We start from the raw sequence: 16,688 nt of genomic DNA, 5'->3' as shown, positions 1-16,688 counted from the left end.
TATATATATATATATATATATAAATTAATATGTATAGGCTGATAATGTAATTGTTTTTTATTTTGTCAGCAAATTATTTATGACTTTCAAACAAAAGTAATATAAATCAATAGTGAATAATGGATATAAAAAACTTTACACTATCAATGCATATATTTTAGACTCATATATATATATATATCTGATTTTTTTATTGAAAAAAATATAAGAAATGATAGGTAGTTTTATCATTTCAAATCATTACTCTTTCTCTCAAACTTTCAAAAAACTTTTGTGTATGTTCCATGTTATTTTTCTTCTCTCAAAAATGGTGTTAATCTTCGATCTCTCTCATCCCTCTTTCTTTATCTTCAATTTATATTCAACCAAATATAAGCTAATTAATGAGGAATACTGGTGGGAATGATATAAGGCTAAAAGGATAAGGTTCCTTTACAATATATAAAAAAATAATGAGAATACAAATTAGTCCTCACATTTCTTGGTATTGATAGTTATATTTAGGAACTTAATTGCATGAACAAACTCATCTATTGTTTATAAAAAAAAATTAATATGTAGGCATAGACAGTGTAACTGTTTTTTATATTATCAACTCATATCACAATCTATATATTACTCATTATTAACTGTCAAATAAAAGTAATATAAAACAAAGGTAAATGATATATAGTTAGTGTAAAAAAAAACTTTACACTAATAGTATACATATATTAAACTCTTATAAAAATTAGAAACTTAAACAATACCTTCTCTTCGTTAGAAATTGAAAGTGTCTTACTTAAAATTTCCGGAGATTGACTTATGTCTCTATTCTTTAAAAAAACACGCTAATTTAGTTATTTAGATAAGTTACAGTTTACAACATTACAAAATAGTGTTTTTCATTCTCTAGTGTTCAAAATATTGATAGTTAGATGCTAATGTAAAAATATAAGTTATTATTACACAAAGGAATAGTTTGATTAACATTTTGCATTATGGTGATTTTATATTTATATTAATCAAACGTAAAATAGCACATAAAAACAGTTTGTTAAAAGAGTGTTTATGTACTAATAATGCAAAAGTTTATATATCATCAATTATTAATTTATATTATTTTTATTTATAAATTGATAATAATTGAAAATAAATGGCAAATAAATACATATATCTTTCTAAAATATTAATCTTTTCAAAATTTGATATATGGTATCTATCACGTGGTGCGAATGTCAACTAGTGAGTGCAGAGCACGGAACAAAACGGTCAAACATATGACTAAAACGACAAAGGGTTTTTGTTTGGGGAAGAGTGAAGAAAACGTAAAATGCTGCTAGGGTTCATAAATAGCTTAACTCATCCACATTCTCCTCTCCAATTCCATCGATTCTCTCATTCTCATCCTCTACCATTCCCTGGTTAGCTAACTTTCCACATTATTTTCACTTACTCTCTTCTTCTTCTTCTTCTTCTTCTTCTTCAATTTCTATGTCAATGCTTTTCCCACATTCTTCATTGCTATTGGTAAAACATACTCTGAATTCATGAAAGTGGCAAAATTCTCATCTTTTTTGTGTTGGGTTTTAACTTTTAACACCATTTTGCCATTTTCCCGTTTCCTGCGCATTCAACTGCAGACATTATAAACAGTAGTTTTTGAGAATGCTAACTGTTGAGGCCTGAGGGACAAAGATGTTAGTTAAAATTACATAAATGAACTTTGTTAATGACTTTTATGATAATTATGGTTAAATTTGAGTTCTGTTGGTATATGTTATATGGGCGAGCAAAGTTCTTGTTTTATTATTGGTCAAGTTAAATTTTAGTTTTTTTTTGCTTTTTAAACTTAAAGGCTATGATATGTGTCAGTAACTAGAAAAGTTACATTCTCAGTTGTGAATGTTTTTGTTATGAATATTATTTCAAGGTTTGATTGCTTTTCTCATTTAGCTCCTGCATCACTAACATGAGAAGGTTTTGTTTGAATGTTGCTGTTGTTATTGTTTAGACAGATTTACTGAAGGTTGCATCTAGGAGATTTGCTTTAACAGCAACTAAGACACAATTCATATCAACCATGTCAGTTGTAAGTAAATTCAGCTCCCTTTCCAAAATTTATCTGTTTTCAAGAGCGGTTTGTTTACATTTATTGTTGTAGCTTTCACTTCTGTTTGGCAAGATCCATGCATGATAAGATGGGTTAGCTTGTAACATCATCAGCTGTTTTTTTTGCAATAAGATGCTGATCTTAGCTTGTATGTTTTGATCCAGGGTGAAGATAACGTGAGCAGCGTCAAAAGGCAGTTGACGCAGTTGTTTGAGATATCTCTTAGGGAAACCGTACCTGGTGAGCCAGATGTAGTCCCGTTAGTTGATTCGTGCAGCGAGAAATCTGGTGTGAAACATGGTGATTATCAATGGTTAGTTAAACATTTTCCCCGGTCAAGATATATGTGTTGTGATTGTACTGTGTATTAGTGAAAGTGTGCTAGCCGGTATATTTACAAACCAGCGACTCCACGATCCTTTTTTAAAGTCAATTGAAGAGTTTTTCTTTCTTGGTGCAGTAATAATGCGATGGTTCTATGGGCTAAGATAAAAGGGAAGCAGACAGGATTCAGGGGTCCCCCAGCTGTTGGACAGGTGTAATTAATCAGGGATAAATTATTTACATTATTTTATTTACTTGCTTTTATTTTCTTTTGATTCCTTTTACTAATTATTTATTGTGGAAATGGTTCCCTCTTTGTTAGAGGGTGAGCCTCGGTGCAACAATAAGGTTGTTGCCTCGTAATCTGGAACCTACGAGTTCAAATCCTGAAAAGGAAACAGCCTCTCCGCTTGCGGAGGTAAGGCTGCATTGTGCATTGTGCCACCCTTAATATCAAATGATAATCTGTATGATTTCGTTTGTGTAGGCCATCATGAAAAATCTCCCACCATCTGAAATTATAGAATCATGTTCTGTAGCTGGTCCTGGATTTGTGAATGTTGTTTTATCAAAGAATTGGATAGCACAGGTATTGTATCTCTTCTACCTTCCAATTTTAGATAAGAGATACTATACACGTAGTTTCTGAGGTCTTTGTTTTTTTGGAAGGATCTACCTTTCACTTGATTGGAAGGATACTATACTATAAAGTTTAAGGTTTTCACCTTGTTTGATTATTGAGCTTATTCAAGAGCTGTTAGTACTTAACAAAAAAACATTCCCCTTGCAGAGCTTACATAGGATGCTAATTGATGGTATTGATACATGGGCACCGCGACTTCCCCTCAAAAGGGCTGTGGTTGATTTTTCCTCACCTAATATAGCAAAGGAAATGCATGTTGGTCACCTGAGATCTACCATTATCGGGGACACATTAGCTCGTATGCTTGAATTTTCACATGTGGAAGTTCTCCGCCGAAATCATGTTGGTGACTGGGGAACTCAGGTAGATCTTAATCTCAAAAGTTATCTTACTTTTGTGCTATTAAATTGAAAGTAGTGCATGTTTAGTCTGATGTTAAACTGTTATGTCATTCCCCAATCCCATGACTAGATCTTTGGTATACGCCCTCAAAGCTAAGCTCCTTCATATGCCTCCTAAGTTCTAACTCTTAAGTCTGAGTAGTTCTTTTGCAACAATCATTTAACTTGACAAGCTTATGTTTGTTACTTCATTAGCAATTATTAGCATTTAAATAATTTATATTTGAGAGATTTGGGCTGATATAAATTGCTCTTCTGACAGTATATTACATTCCTCCTAATTTGAAATTTGAATAGCCTTTAACCTTAACCAGTTGATGTCATAAATAAGATGTTATTCATTTTAGCCTTTAACCTTAAAAACCAGTCGAATTATCCAGTTAGTCACTAAATCAGCAATGTCCACTGAGTTGTTATAGGGATATCCTTATGACACATTTGTTTGAATTATTAATCATCCCATTAGGAAAGTTGTCATTTTGGTATGGGTGTCATATGGCTTAAAGTCCATGTATTTGTTTTGCAGTTTGGGATGCTGATTGAATTTCTCTTTGAAAAATTTCCAAACCCAGAAGAAGTTAATGAAGCAGCCATCGGGGATCTTCAGGTAAGAAGTATACTAAAATGAATTTACATCAGTTATTCTTATTTTAGTTGTTTAATCATATATTGCTTTCTTGATATTTGTTCATCCATATATGAGAAATATGTCCAGTTCATTCGAAGTATGCTCATTCTTATTTAATAAGTTTCATGCTTGAAACTTGAAAGCAGAAACTATGCATTGCAAGTTATCTCAAAGTTAATTTGATATAAGTGCTTTATTAAACCTAGCTAGGAAATATAGGCTCCTATTTTCACACCAGCAATTTAGCAAACCCATTGAATAAAACTATAACATCAATTGAGATGTTGTTCCATTTTTACCTGGAAAAGTAAATTATGTGTGATTCTGAAACTGTGAGCTGGTGCATTTATAGGCATTCTATAAGGCCTCAAAACTGAGATTCGATAGTGATTCTGAATTTAAGCTGAGGGCACAACAAGCTGTGGTCCGGCTACAGGTAAGTTATACCTAAAGGTTTTTCCTTTTTTTATTCCTGATATCATAAAGGAAACTTTGTTTTAAATTTATGCTTGTATTAATTCTGATTTCAGGGTGGAGAAATCAGGTATCGCAATGCATGGAAACAAATTTGTGAAATTAGTAGGACCGAATTCCACAGGGTATATGAACGCCTTGGAGTTCAATTGGAGGAAAAGGTAAAGGATCTATTTTTATTTTTATCAACTCTAGTGTGTAACCTGTGTCTATTTTTAATACTTCCCAGGTGGATTTTCAATCTCTACCCCCTATTGCAATATATATGACCACTATAATTTCCATGCCTTTGAATTTTCAGTGAACATTATTAGCATTGCTGCTGAAAGGGCATTGTTTATGAGATGACTGTCATTTATGTCAATATGTGCACGCAACATAGCAATAAATTGATTTTTATATTGAATTTATGTTTCAGTAATCACAACTTTTTTCTTAAATTAGTAATTGTGACATTTTTTTACAGTGTACTGAATGATAATATATCTGGTCGCAGGGAGAGAGCTTCTATAATCCATATATCCCTAGCGTTTTAGAACAACTAGGTAATAAAGGACTGATTGAAGAAAGTGAGGGTGCTCGTGTGATATTTGTTGATGGTGTAAAGATACCACTCATTGTTGTGAAGAGCGATGGTGGTTACAACTATGCTTCAACTGATCTTACAGCACTCTGGTAGTTTTCCATTTTTTAATTCTTCAGATATTTTTTAGAATCCTGCTAGAGTTGCTGCCTCTCGTGTGAAATTTGGGATACGTAGTTTACATTTATATTTTAGTACAAAACAGGATATGAATTTACAAAATGAAGTTTTGGTTATCTGTGATACTTGCATGGTATAGGTATCGGCTAAATGAAGAAAAAGCTGAGTGGATTATATATGTTACAGATGTTGGGCAGCAGCAACACTTTGATATGGTATTTAAGGTATATTTCAAGTGATAATATTCATGGTATCTTATGATTACTGCATTTTGTTGTTCAAAAGAACCCTTTCTACTTGTTTTTGTCAGTAGCAAGTTGTCCTTGATTTTGACTTGTATTTAAAGATTTAATATTGCAGTCCCCAACCACAATTTCAGTCTTCGCAGTAACCACAGCCACTATTTTCTGCAATTGTCCGAATTGTGGTAAAAGCAACGTAATCGCTACCACAATGTAGAACCTTATGTGTCTGTGTCAGCTTCCTTAAAAAAAATATTCTGTCAAAATTTCATATTTTTCTTGTATTAAATTATCAATACTTTTAGGGTAACCCTCAGAGCAATAGTAAGGTTGCTTGCCTTGTGACCTGGAGGTGCACTGGACTGCCCTTTTTATTAAATTATCAATAATTTCATTATTTTAATTTTAAAAAGAGGAAAGTCTTTGATCATGATACATTGTTAGTGCTACTGCAATATTCCTGAGTCAAAATATCAGACATCCTCTTCAATTTTCATTTCAGGCTGCTAAGCGTGCAGGTTGGCTGCTAGCTGATGATAGTTTATATCCAAAAGCTACTCATGTAGGTTTTGGTCTTGTTCTCGGGGAAGATGGAAAAAGATTTCGGACTCGCAACACTGAGGTTGTTCGATTGGTTGATTTGCTTGATGAAGCCAAGAGTCGCAGTAAAACTGCCGTTCTTGAACGCGGTAAAGTACCACTTGCCTTGTACAATAAATACTTCTTCCATCCTTAACATCAAATATCTGCTTTATTAAAATCTATGAATGTATGTGCCTATTTTGATCTCATTTATGGAGATTCTAGACGTCTGTTAACCTTCCCAGTCCTCTGTTCTTCTAGATGCAGCTAAAGATTGGCCTGAGGAGGAGGTTGATAAAACATCAGAGGCAGTTGGTTATGGTGCTGTTAAGTAAGCTCCTTTCTCTCTGAATTCTTTTTACAATTAAGCAAACTGAACATTCTATCCTATGACACTATGTTGTAGTATACTTTGTAGGCATATGTTCTTGTATTAATGCTGAGACAAATTTATTGGCTAGTGATGTGAAACTCCTGTTCTGTATTCTTAAAATTGTTAAATATGAACTTGTGACCTGGAGGTCATGAGTTCAAATCTTGGAAGCAACCTCTTCGCTTGTAAGGGTAAGGATGCATGTATCTACCCTCTCCAGACCCCACTAGGTGTGAGCCTCATGCACTAACCGCCTTTTTTTAGAAATGCTCCAAGTCTTGTTAATATTTGCTAATCTTCACTTTGAAGTTTCTGATTAAATGTGTTAACCTTTTGTATTTTGTCTTCCTAAATTCCCGTCATGGGGTTTTGTTTGTGTTCCACAGTCAGGGAGATTGGTTTTAATAACTTATTATGGTCTCCAAATGGTTTTGCCTCGACTTGACAAATCTTTCACTTGCATGTAGCTTATGCCTGGATGGGAGTGCTAAATGAATAGTAGACTTGTATACTCATGTTTATGTGTTCAATCTGTGTTTACAGGTATGCTGACTTGAAGAACAACAGATTATCGAATTACACATTCAACTTTGATCAGATGCTTAATGATAAGGTGCATTTACTTCATGCAAATTTAGAATGCGCAGTAGTTACAGGGTGATTGATAACTTTTGATGGAAAAGTCAGTTGAAAATTTCGATAAATAGTTAAACACAAGCACATGGTAACAATCCATTGATTTTTGAGAACCCACTCCTTTCTACATTCTCTCCAGTATTATCACTTATCATTTATGGCTGACTCTCTAAAGTCCGATAACTTTAACTTTAAGGGAGCCGGGTCCCTTTTTAGCTATAACTGTTTGCTCCATCATATTAGCAGTTGCTGCTAAAAGATCTAGAAAGATATATCTGTCTATTAAACTCTTGTCATACTCTTTGTTCATTCCCAACAAAACTGATCAATCTAAAGATATTTATGCCTAACTTCCTAAACTTGTTGTGAAACAGGGCAATACTGCTGTTTATTTGCTGTATGCACATGCTAGGATTTGTTCCATTATCAGGAAATCTGGTAAAGACATAGAACAAGTAAAGAAAGTAAGTTTATTTTTTTCCTGGGTAATGATTTACTAGTCTATTAAACATTTATATTTAATTTAATTGACTTGTTACAACTCAATTCTGACTCATTACAGTTGTAATATGACTCAGTCTTCCGTATACATATATATGGTCATTCAGCAAAATATCTACTTGTGCACATCTCTTACTGTCTGTTTAATGTTAATCAACATATATTACAGAATGGGAAAATAGTGTTGGATCATGATGGTGAGCGTGCGTTGGGGCTTCATTTGGTCCAATTTTCCGAGGTAGGACAAGGATTGATGAATAATATATATAATGTTCTAAAGCTTTAGATCTTTGCAGATGAGATCATGACTCTAAATGCTTTGCCATTGCTGCATATTAATAAATAATCCAAAAGATACTTGCACTCATGTAGGCTTTTGTGCTATATTGCAATTCAGGTTGTGGAGCAGGCTTGCACTAATTTACTGCCCAGTACATTGTGTGAATACCTCTATGATTTATCAGATATCTTCACCAAAAAGTTTTATTCAAATTGTCAGGTATACTTCTAAAACTATCAACTATGCTATAAAACTGTCAAGTAGAAGATTTGTTGTATAAATACATTTACCTTGACCCATGTTAAAGATTGTATACTACTACATATCATTCATTATTTTGCTAACTACCTTTTGGTGAGTAATCAACTGAATATTCTGTCCTGTCCATAAATGTTTATATTAATACAACAATAACCAAACCTTTACCACAGTAGATGAGGTCGGCTATATGTATTGAACGACATCATAATGTTCTATGATAAATCGTGTAATTTTATAGTAATAAAGGCATCTAATTTAACTTATGCATTGGGCAGGTTATTGGGTCGCCTGAGGAAACTAGTAGGCTGTTGTTGTGTGAAGCAACTGCAACTGTGATGAGAAAGTGCTTTTATCTCCTTGGAATTGAACCTGTTTACAAGATATAACCCATCTGAAAAGGGTTCAAATACATTTTAACTTATAGCAAGAAAATTAATGTTATGGATTCTACTCTAGAGAAAACTGCAACTATACAGTGTCATTGTGCACTCTCAAACTTCAAAATAGTCTTTACAAAACATGTTTGTTAGATGGCAGGTTTTAAGATACAACTACCAAGAAAGAACTGAAAATTGTGTTCACGAAGCATTTGCAATAACAAGGCATTTAGAAATCAGACTTTGGATATTGCCATTTTGTAGTTTTTTTTATTACTTTTGTCCATATTTGCTTCAAGCAAACAAAATTGTGATTCAGCTTAGACAAGTATTGACATTATATGATAGTGTGTGAAATATATATATATATCTGACAGTGTAAGTGTTTTTATACTTTCAGTAAATCATCCACCATTGATTTATTAACCACCATTGACTCTCAAACAAAAGTAATACAAATCAATGATGGATGATGTGCTGACAATGTAAAAAACTTTACAGTGCACATATTTGCACATATTTTAAACTATATATATATAAGGAGTTACGTTAGAACAATGTGTTATTGTAAGAAATAAGAATAATATATACCATTAGATCTTGATTGAACAGTTAAGATTAAAAGATATATGCACATTATTATCATGTGATTAATAATTAACTTTTAATCTTAACTATCCATGATTGGTCGTAAGGACAAGATTTATTGTTTTCATAATTTTTATATGATAACTGTTTTACTTGAGTAGCTCATATATATATATATATATATATATGTTTCATATTATGCCTTTGACTCAAATAGCTTAAGCTCTGGGATTAAAAACTATTTCTGATTTTGTTCATAAAATCAACATGTTTGATTATGAGGTGGTTTTTGCAGAGGAATGCAGTGAAACACGTGATACATGTAATAATAATATACATTCTATTGCTATATTGATTAGTAGTAAAATAATTTCTATGTTTATATTAGGACATAGAACTATAGAAGAATGATTTAATATTTATGTGTTATTATATGTTAATTATCATTAATTTTGAAAACAAAATTAATAAAATGAACAGTAGACAATATAAATAAAATTTAGTGTAAATCGGTTATATAAAAAATGGTTTAATATAAAGGAAACCAATTTTATATGAAGGGTGAATTGTATACTCCCTTGCAAAATTAGTTAATATTTATAAGCGTTTGACTCTTAAGTAGAATTAGTAAACCACTTCATTGGTATCTTAACCATTATTGATTTTTAAGCAAAATTAATAAAATGAGTAGTAGACAATATACTTAGGGATGACAAAAATACTAGTTTCGTGAGTGGCACCTAAAAAATATCCATAACAAGTATCCACAAAATAACTTACAGGTGGGATGAGTATCGTGATACACGTCATGCAGATATCGCATATATTTATAAATTTAATTAAGTATTTTATGTATATTATAGTTTTTTTTATTTTTTATAACTATGTATTATATATTTTATAACAAATTTTAGTAATTAAAATTTAATGATAATTTGAATATATAAATATGTTCTTAAATTTTATAAATATATACTTAAATTTTTTAAACATGGTGGGTACTCATGCATACTGTCAGTCACACTGGTGACTGCAAATAGTATGTGTATATGCACGAATAAGCAACACCTAGACTTCTCCACCTCGTTGCAAACCTTAGATTTAGTAACAATATAAAAACTTTAAATGACATTTTATAGATATTAAACTTGTAGAATAATATTAATATATAATTAGTGTAAGTTAATTAATATAAATAATATTTAGTATAAATCAGTTATATAAAAAAGCTTTAATATAAAGTAAATCAATTTTTATATCTTATTTAGAATTTATATAAAAAATTTATATCTATGTTTTGTTAGTGTATATTATCTTTGTATATATTAAATTATAAAATCCAATGTTCATTTGTATTACTTTTGTGTAAATGTAAATAATAATTAATATATAGATGATGAGTAAGTATTGATATTGCAACAAACACTTACAATGTCGCACATACATATTAAATCTATATATATTTGTTACAATATATAATTATAAATTTAATATAAATCATTATGGAATTGATCAATAACCGAGGAGAATTGAAACCCTAGACTCCTATGAAACTCCTCTTTTGCTTACAAAATTAGACCCTCTTGAAGCTTTCTTTGATATTTTAAATGATATTGTTTGGCTATGCAAGCCTTCAATATAGCTTTTGCATGATTTTATTCTCTTTCTTTGAGATGTACATTTCTTAGGAAGATCTTCTATCCTCTCTACCATTGCTAAAGAAGTGAAAGATTGTGCCTTCCCTTCATAAAACATAGACAGCCCTCTCCTACAATGTCATAAATTAATAGCCATAATTTTATTTATAATATAAAAAATTGTGGGTTCAAATAAAATAATTAAAATTGAATAGATATTAAACCTAAAATCATTATATTAAGGAGACGTTACTGACTTTATAGGTAGATGATTCATGAGATCTGATAGTTCGTACAAAGGTCCATTTGAATGTGATGATGCCAATGATGACGAGATTAATAAAGAAGATGTTACCTCTTGATCAGTCAAGTCTAATGAAGATGAATACACGGAGTTCATTGAATTTTTTGAGAAGGATCCAATGGACATTGAATCATTGCAATCTTTAGAATCTTCCTCAAAAGAATGTTGTGCCTTCTTGTACATTATGAGTTAACAAGAACAAAAATCAAGGATATGAGTATGAGTCAAGATCTTGGTTTGGGGAAGTTATGTTCAACAGAAAATATTAGGGATGCTTATTCTTATATAAGATTAGGAAAAAAATTGTATATCATTGACCAACTATAATGGGTTTTATATTGTTTACTTAAGTTTTGATATTCTGTTCTAAATTGTGGTCATTATCATGTCATGTTATATATGGTATAAAATTTATTAACTTTGTAACCTCATAGCCAACTAGGATTTAGGATAAGCTCTAATTTTGAAGATATCCATAGTGTGAGTCAGCATCGAACATTCTTTTTATATCTAGAGAGTGAATTGCAGTTTGCTTCATAAAGCCACGACAAATAGGTTTATATTCCCACCTTTTGATGCATAATCCCACCTAAACAATTCTATTTTATTATTGTTTAGGTAACTTTTTCTATTAGAATTGTTTGATATGAGTATCGATCACTGAAATTTATAAAAGAACTAAAATGACATGCAACATTTTATTTAGTTATTTATCAAATAAATACTTAGACAGTTAATTAATAAAATATAATTAATTAACGAAATATAATTAATTATTAATTAGCTAAAATACATTGAATAGTATCTATCCTAAAAATACACTTAGTATGAATGTAAATAGCGAATAATGTATCTCTTCAATAAGGAGATAACTTATTTCCTTAAATCTATTTTTTGTTTGATATGTGTTTTAATTTTCTTTTTATAATATATTTTAAAATAAAAACTCGTAGAAAGAAGGGAAACAAAATACATGTCAAATAATGAATAAATTTGAATATATATAAGTTATCTCATAGTATAAAGAGATACTTTATTCTCATTCAAGAATACATTCAAAAGGCAGGTTACCTAAAAAGGAAATAAAAGTTCATCTGCTATACTAGCCCGGTGGTAGAAATTTGTGCTAAAAATAATACATTTATGTTTTAGAAACTTTACTAAATATATCATTATGTATTACAACCTATATTTAACTTATATTTGTCATTTTCTTAATTACAAGAAATATATGAGGATTTAATGGCTGTGTTTTAGTCAAATTTTAGTATTCAATATATCTAAATAATTTTAAAATATTAAAGTAGACCATATATGTATCCAATATTAAAATGATGTTTAATTATATTTTTTTGCTTTTAAAATAAGTACTTAGGAAATTAATTAATAAAATATAATTAATCAACTAAAGTGCATTAAATAGAAGGTTTACCAAAATTAATAAATAAATATATTCGATTGTCAAGTTCATCCAATATACCTCATCCGTCTTATAAAAATAAAAAAAAAGTGTACTGAAAATGATGCCTTGATGTTTTAGAAATCAAGATTTAGTTATACACTATCTAAATATATGTATCCTTATGTCGTACATTCGCCTTTTCATTTTAATTTCTCCATATCTTAATTGTAGGAAATATATAATGTTTAATGAGGATACTTTATCATAGTACAATATTCGATATATGTAAATACTTTAAATATTAAAGCATATAAAAATGCATTCAATATTAAAATATATTCATAACAAAAGAAAAGCGTTAGGATTAATTTGAATTATTGAATTAAATTGAAAAGTATATGAGAAAAGTAAAATCAATCAGTACATTTCCTTATTAAGGATTATTGATCCTTCGTGGTTAAATAAACGTCAATTTATAAATATTTTGTAAATTAAGAAATATCCAACAATTAAGAAAGTGATATCACAAGAAAAAACATGATACTACTGGTAAATCTGTAATACATTGGAATTAAGATTTGGTCACTACAAGACAAATACCATAATATAATCTATTAAAATAATCCATCCAATAAATATTTTTTGCCAAATATTTTATTGCATGATGTTTACCATTCAGGTTTTGACATGTACCAATTTTTTAATATATGTATCTCTTTTCCCATTTTTAAACTATCATAGCTTATTCAACTTTAAACTAAAGAATTTTTTTTTATTTTATTATTTAATTATTAAAGTTGTTTCACTCTAACAATCTTTCCCATTTCAAAAGAACAATAAATAATTAGTTAGAAGTTGATTAAAGTTGAGTCTTGAGAGAAAATGGCAGTGTGCCCACTCCTTTTAAGCTGTTTCCTTGGTGAAGCACATTTTCACTCATTAACTAAGTGGGATTTTCACATATCTCATAGGTTATGTGATTAGCTAATAAATTATAAGGCTATGAACTTATGTCTCTGTTTACACCTATCTATAAAAAAGACAGTTCAGATTTAATCAATTAAGTTATTAACTTTCAAGTCCTAGCTTATCAACTTTTGGCCACCTTATCGTTCAGCTAGTTTTGGCACAACAACATCCAAATATTACAATTACAAGGTTTTCATTTGCATACGTTACAAAGTATTAGCCTTGCACTATCACAGGGCCTCCAGTATATTAAGGCCCAAACCTAAATCCATTAGACCAGCTTACTCTAACATTACACATAAAATGCATCTGGTTATTTAAATTTTATTTAACTGCTTTTAACCTTCTTTTATATAATAAACTGCTCTTAACTTCTTTGTATGCAAGATTTAACTATGTAAGATCTATCCATCTGTATGGTCTAAATTACTTGTTAGTTATATTTTAGGCCTATATACATGTTGTACAATAATTAAAAATGATAGGAAGAAATTTCCAGAATTATATTTTATTTGAAATTCCATTATCTCTAAATTTTAGAACAATTATTCTTAACATTTTGGTACTTTCATTGAGAGTTGTGTCATGAAAAGAGCTACTTATAGGTTGGATTAAGGTACATTATCGAATACTAACAGGTGAATTTAGCCGCCAAAGGAGAAAAAGCTATCCTCAAGTTAGTGTCGATAGAATGAAAGTCGTTGTGGACATCAATCTTTAAAGAGAGCGGCAATGTTAGAAGTCTCACATTGAATAGAATTACAAACTAAATATGATATTTAAAGCATGAGGCTCTCCCACCTAATAGACTAGTCTTTTGGGTTAAGTTCTCCTCGTGCTTAGATACTAACACACTACCAATGAATGGTTGTTTCTCAAGTGAAAACAATGAGAAGATACCCATCTTAAAATATCGACTTATTCATATCCCATGCCATGACATAGCCACAAAGTAAACAATAAAACAATAATTCGTATTAGAAAGAGGAAAAAAATTATGGGGGTTTATAAACTTATGCCAATAAATATCATTATAGATTATACCATAGCATTAAAACCACTTTAATGGGTACATGTACCCGCTAAAAAAGCACAACAAATATTATAGTCATCGCATCTCAAGCACCAAACAATTTTTTCTTACACACAAATACCCTGACTTTTATAGCCATAGTATTATTACATTGCAATCAAGAATTCTCATGGCAAGCTGATGTAAAAGCCTCTTGTAGAAGCCAATGAAATAAGAACAATAACAAGAATTACCAAGAGGATTAAAGACCGGTATCAATGAGATAATCACCAAGCCTTTCAACTACCACGTTGCATTGGCCCGGAGTCATTGGTTCATCATAAATGCCAATGATCAAAGCTTGATTGGTCTTCTTAACAGTAACCCCACCAGAACCCTGGATAAAGGAGGAAAGTGTTCATGTTTCACAATTGAACCCAGAATTTTGAAAGAGAGTTATCAAGCTTTAATATATGGATACACTTGATGCCAGATAATCCTTGTACAGAGCACTAAATTGTTGAAAGCAGTGCATAAAGGTGCCTATGTATTTCAGTATGCATTTGTAAAGTAAATGTGGACAAGGCATAAGTTTTCCATAAGATGGATAGCAAATACAACTGAAGGTTTGGAAAAGATCTATCTTTTGCTTATAATATTATATGCAAAATATAAAATTGCATATATAAATTACTGCAGAGGGCCATAAGTTTTTCAAAGTTGTGTCCTAGCCCAAAATGTTCTTGGTTACAACCCATGTTATTCTCACTTAAAAAAATAAAATAATGAACTGACCAATTGATGAGATGGTTGCAATTCACTTCAAAATTTATTGCATGATTCTACTGTTAAACTAAAGAGGTTAGCCTTGACGCAAAGGTGCATCTACTGCCTCGTGAACTGTTCCCCACAAATCAAAATTTACAAAAAATAATTTGATTGTTGTACTAGATCAAGTCATAAGCTTTGATCATGTGCAATCAACATCCAATCTCTCATTAGGAACAGTTGTTACCTTTTTCCCTCGAATGACAGCTCCCGGCTCACCTTGGATCACCATATATTTCGTGCCACCGAGATATAATCCAGTTGGAGCAAGTGATCCAGGCTCAGCAAAGTCATTCACGATCGCAGTTATTTCCTCAGGCTTGAACTAGACAAACAAAAGGGAATTGAATCAATCAACCAACCAACCATATGAGATGCTAGCACAAGCGATACTAATGGATTTCATGTCACAACAACGAATGATGTTCTATTGTAATATTCACAAAATTAATGCAACACATCACAGATCCACCTACGGATCAGGCATTGTATTGTGAAAGTTTCAAAATAATTGCATGTATCATATCAGATTTGGACACCTTATGAATACTTTCAAATATTCCTAATTATATTATACTACATTTTACTTTTACTATTTGAATTTTATATATTGAATCACAATCGTGTCATATCTACAAATTTTCCGTCTTTAAGTCCTATCGTGTTTCATGTATTCTACTGAATTAAACTAAAAACTAATACACTACTATAAACTTAATTAACAACTCAGACGCACATAAACAGTGAAATCAAACCCTAATTCCATACACATAGCAAGAAATAAGTATCAATCCATCAAATTAAAAGGAAAAGCATATGACATAGTCAATGCATGTTAAAATCAGATAAATCGGAAATAAAAAGCGATGAATCTGGAACAAAATCACCGATCTGATAACAAAATGGAAAAGGAAGAGAGAGAGAGAGAGAGAGAGAGAATTGAACCTGAGGGAAAGAAGAGCTCTGAGCCCAAACGCTACCGTCTTGGCCGATAATGGCTGCAGAAGTGAGTTGATTACCTTCGATATCGCACAAAAGGTGCTCATCCACGTAGGTTTGCCACGACATTTTTCTCAAACTTCGCTTTCAAATGAAAATCTATGAAATGAATGAGGGAGTGATATGAAGAGTAGCGTTGAAACCACGGAGCTATAAATTGAATCAAATGAATCTTTGTAATCATGCTGTCTTCATGTTTTTTACCATATTGCCCTTCTAATTACCCATTATTTTCGTTATTTTTTCCTGAATATATGCTCCTCGTTAAAAAAGAATCTTGTCATTTTCTCTTAGCCGCGTCACCTTCACAGTTTTAAATACTCGAAATACTGGTCATATTCTATTATTAATATCTATTGTCGAATTAATATAAAGATTTATATATAAATAATGTATCAAATTTATATTTATCTTCTATTATCTGGATTGGAC

General features: G+C 30.8%; 3 protein-coding genes across 4 annotated transcripts; 1 reads left to right on the top strand and 2 right to left on the bottom strand.

Moving 5' to 3' along the window:
• Positions 1,234–8,773, top strand: LOC109358437 (arginine--tRNA ligase, chloroplastic/mitochondrial-like). 2 transcript variants are annotated; one of them, XM_019602651.1, is made up of 18 exons: positions 1,234–1,403; positions 1,998–2,071; positions 2,257–2,405; positions 2,553–2,628; positions 2,904–3,005; positions 3,207–3,422; positions 3,987–4,067; positions 4,441–4,524; positions 4,619–4,723; positions 5,059–5,237; positions 5,405–5,489; positions 6,010–6,196; positions 6,351–6,420; positions 7,006–7,075; positions 7,473–7,562; positions 7,769–7,837; positions 7,997–8,098; positions 8,416–8,773. In XM_019602651.1, the coding sequence occupies exons 1-18, from the start codon at positions 1,313–1,315 to the stop codon at positions 8,524–8,526; spliced, it is 1,941 nt and encodes a 646-aa protein (XP_019458196.1). In that variant the 5' UTR covers positions 1,234–1,312; the 3' UTR covers positions 8,527–8,773. The 2 variants fall into 2 exon arrangements, with proteins under 2 accessions (XP_019458196.1, XP_019458197.1); XM_019602652.1 differs by having other exon boundaries at positions 1,297–1,403; positions 1,994–2,071.
• Positions 10,595–11,573, bottom strand: LOC109358438. Its single transcript, XM_019602653.1, has 2 exons — positions 11,000–11,573; positions 10,595–10,873 (listed from the first exon to the last, which is right to left on the bottom strand). The coding sequence occupies exons 1-2, from the start codon at positions 11,227–11,229 to the stop codon at positions 10,651–10,653; spliced, it is 453 nt and encodes a 150-aa protein (XP_019458198.1). The 5' UTR covers positions 11,230–11,573; the 3' UTR covers positions 10,595–10,650.
• On the bottom strand, positions 14,425–16,427 carry LOC109358440 (profilin-1-like). Its single transcript, XM_019602656.1, has 3 exons — positions 16,203–16,427; positions 15,445–15,582; positions 14,425–14,826 (listed from the first exon to the last, which is right to left on the bottom strand). The coding sequence occupies exons 1-3, from the start codon at positions 16,323–16,325 to the stop codon at positions 14,692–14,694; spliced, it is 396 nt and encodes a 131-aa protein (XP_019458201.1). The 5' UTR covers positions 16,326–16,427; the 3' UTR covers positions 14,425–14,691.

Source organism: Lupinus angustifolius, chromosome LG10 (genome assembly GCF_001865875.1).
Source record: "Lupinus angustifolius cultivar Tanjil chromosome LG10, LupAngTanjil_v1.0, whole genome shotgun sequence".
Lineage (NCBI taxonomy): Eukaryota > Viridiplantae > Streptophyta > Magnoliopsida > Fabales > Fabaceae > Lupinus > Lupinus angustifolius.
Note: the sequence above shows the minus strand (reverse complement) of the source record. Positions and strands in the feature narration are given on the sequence as shown.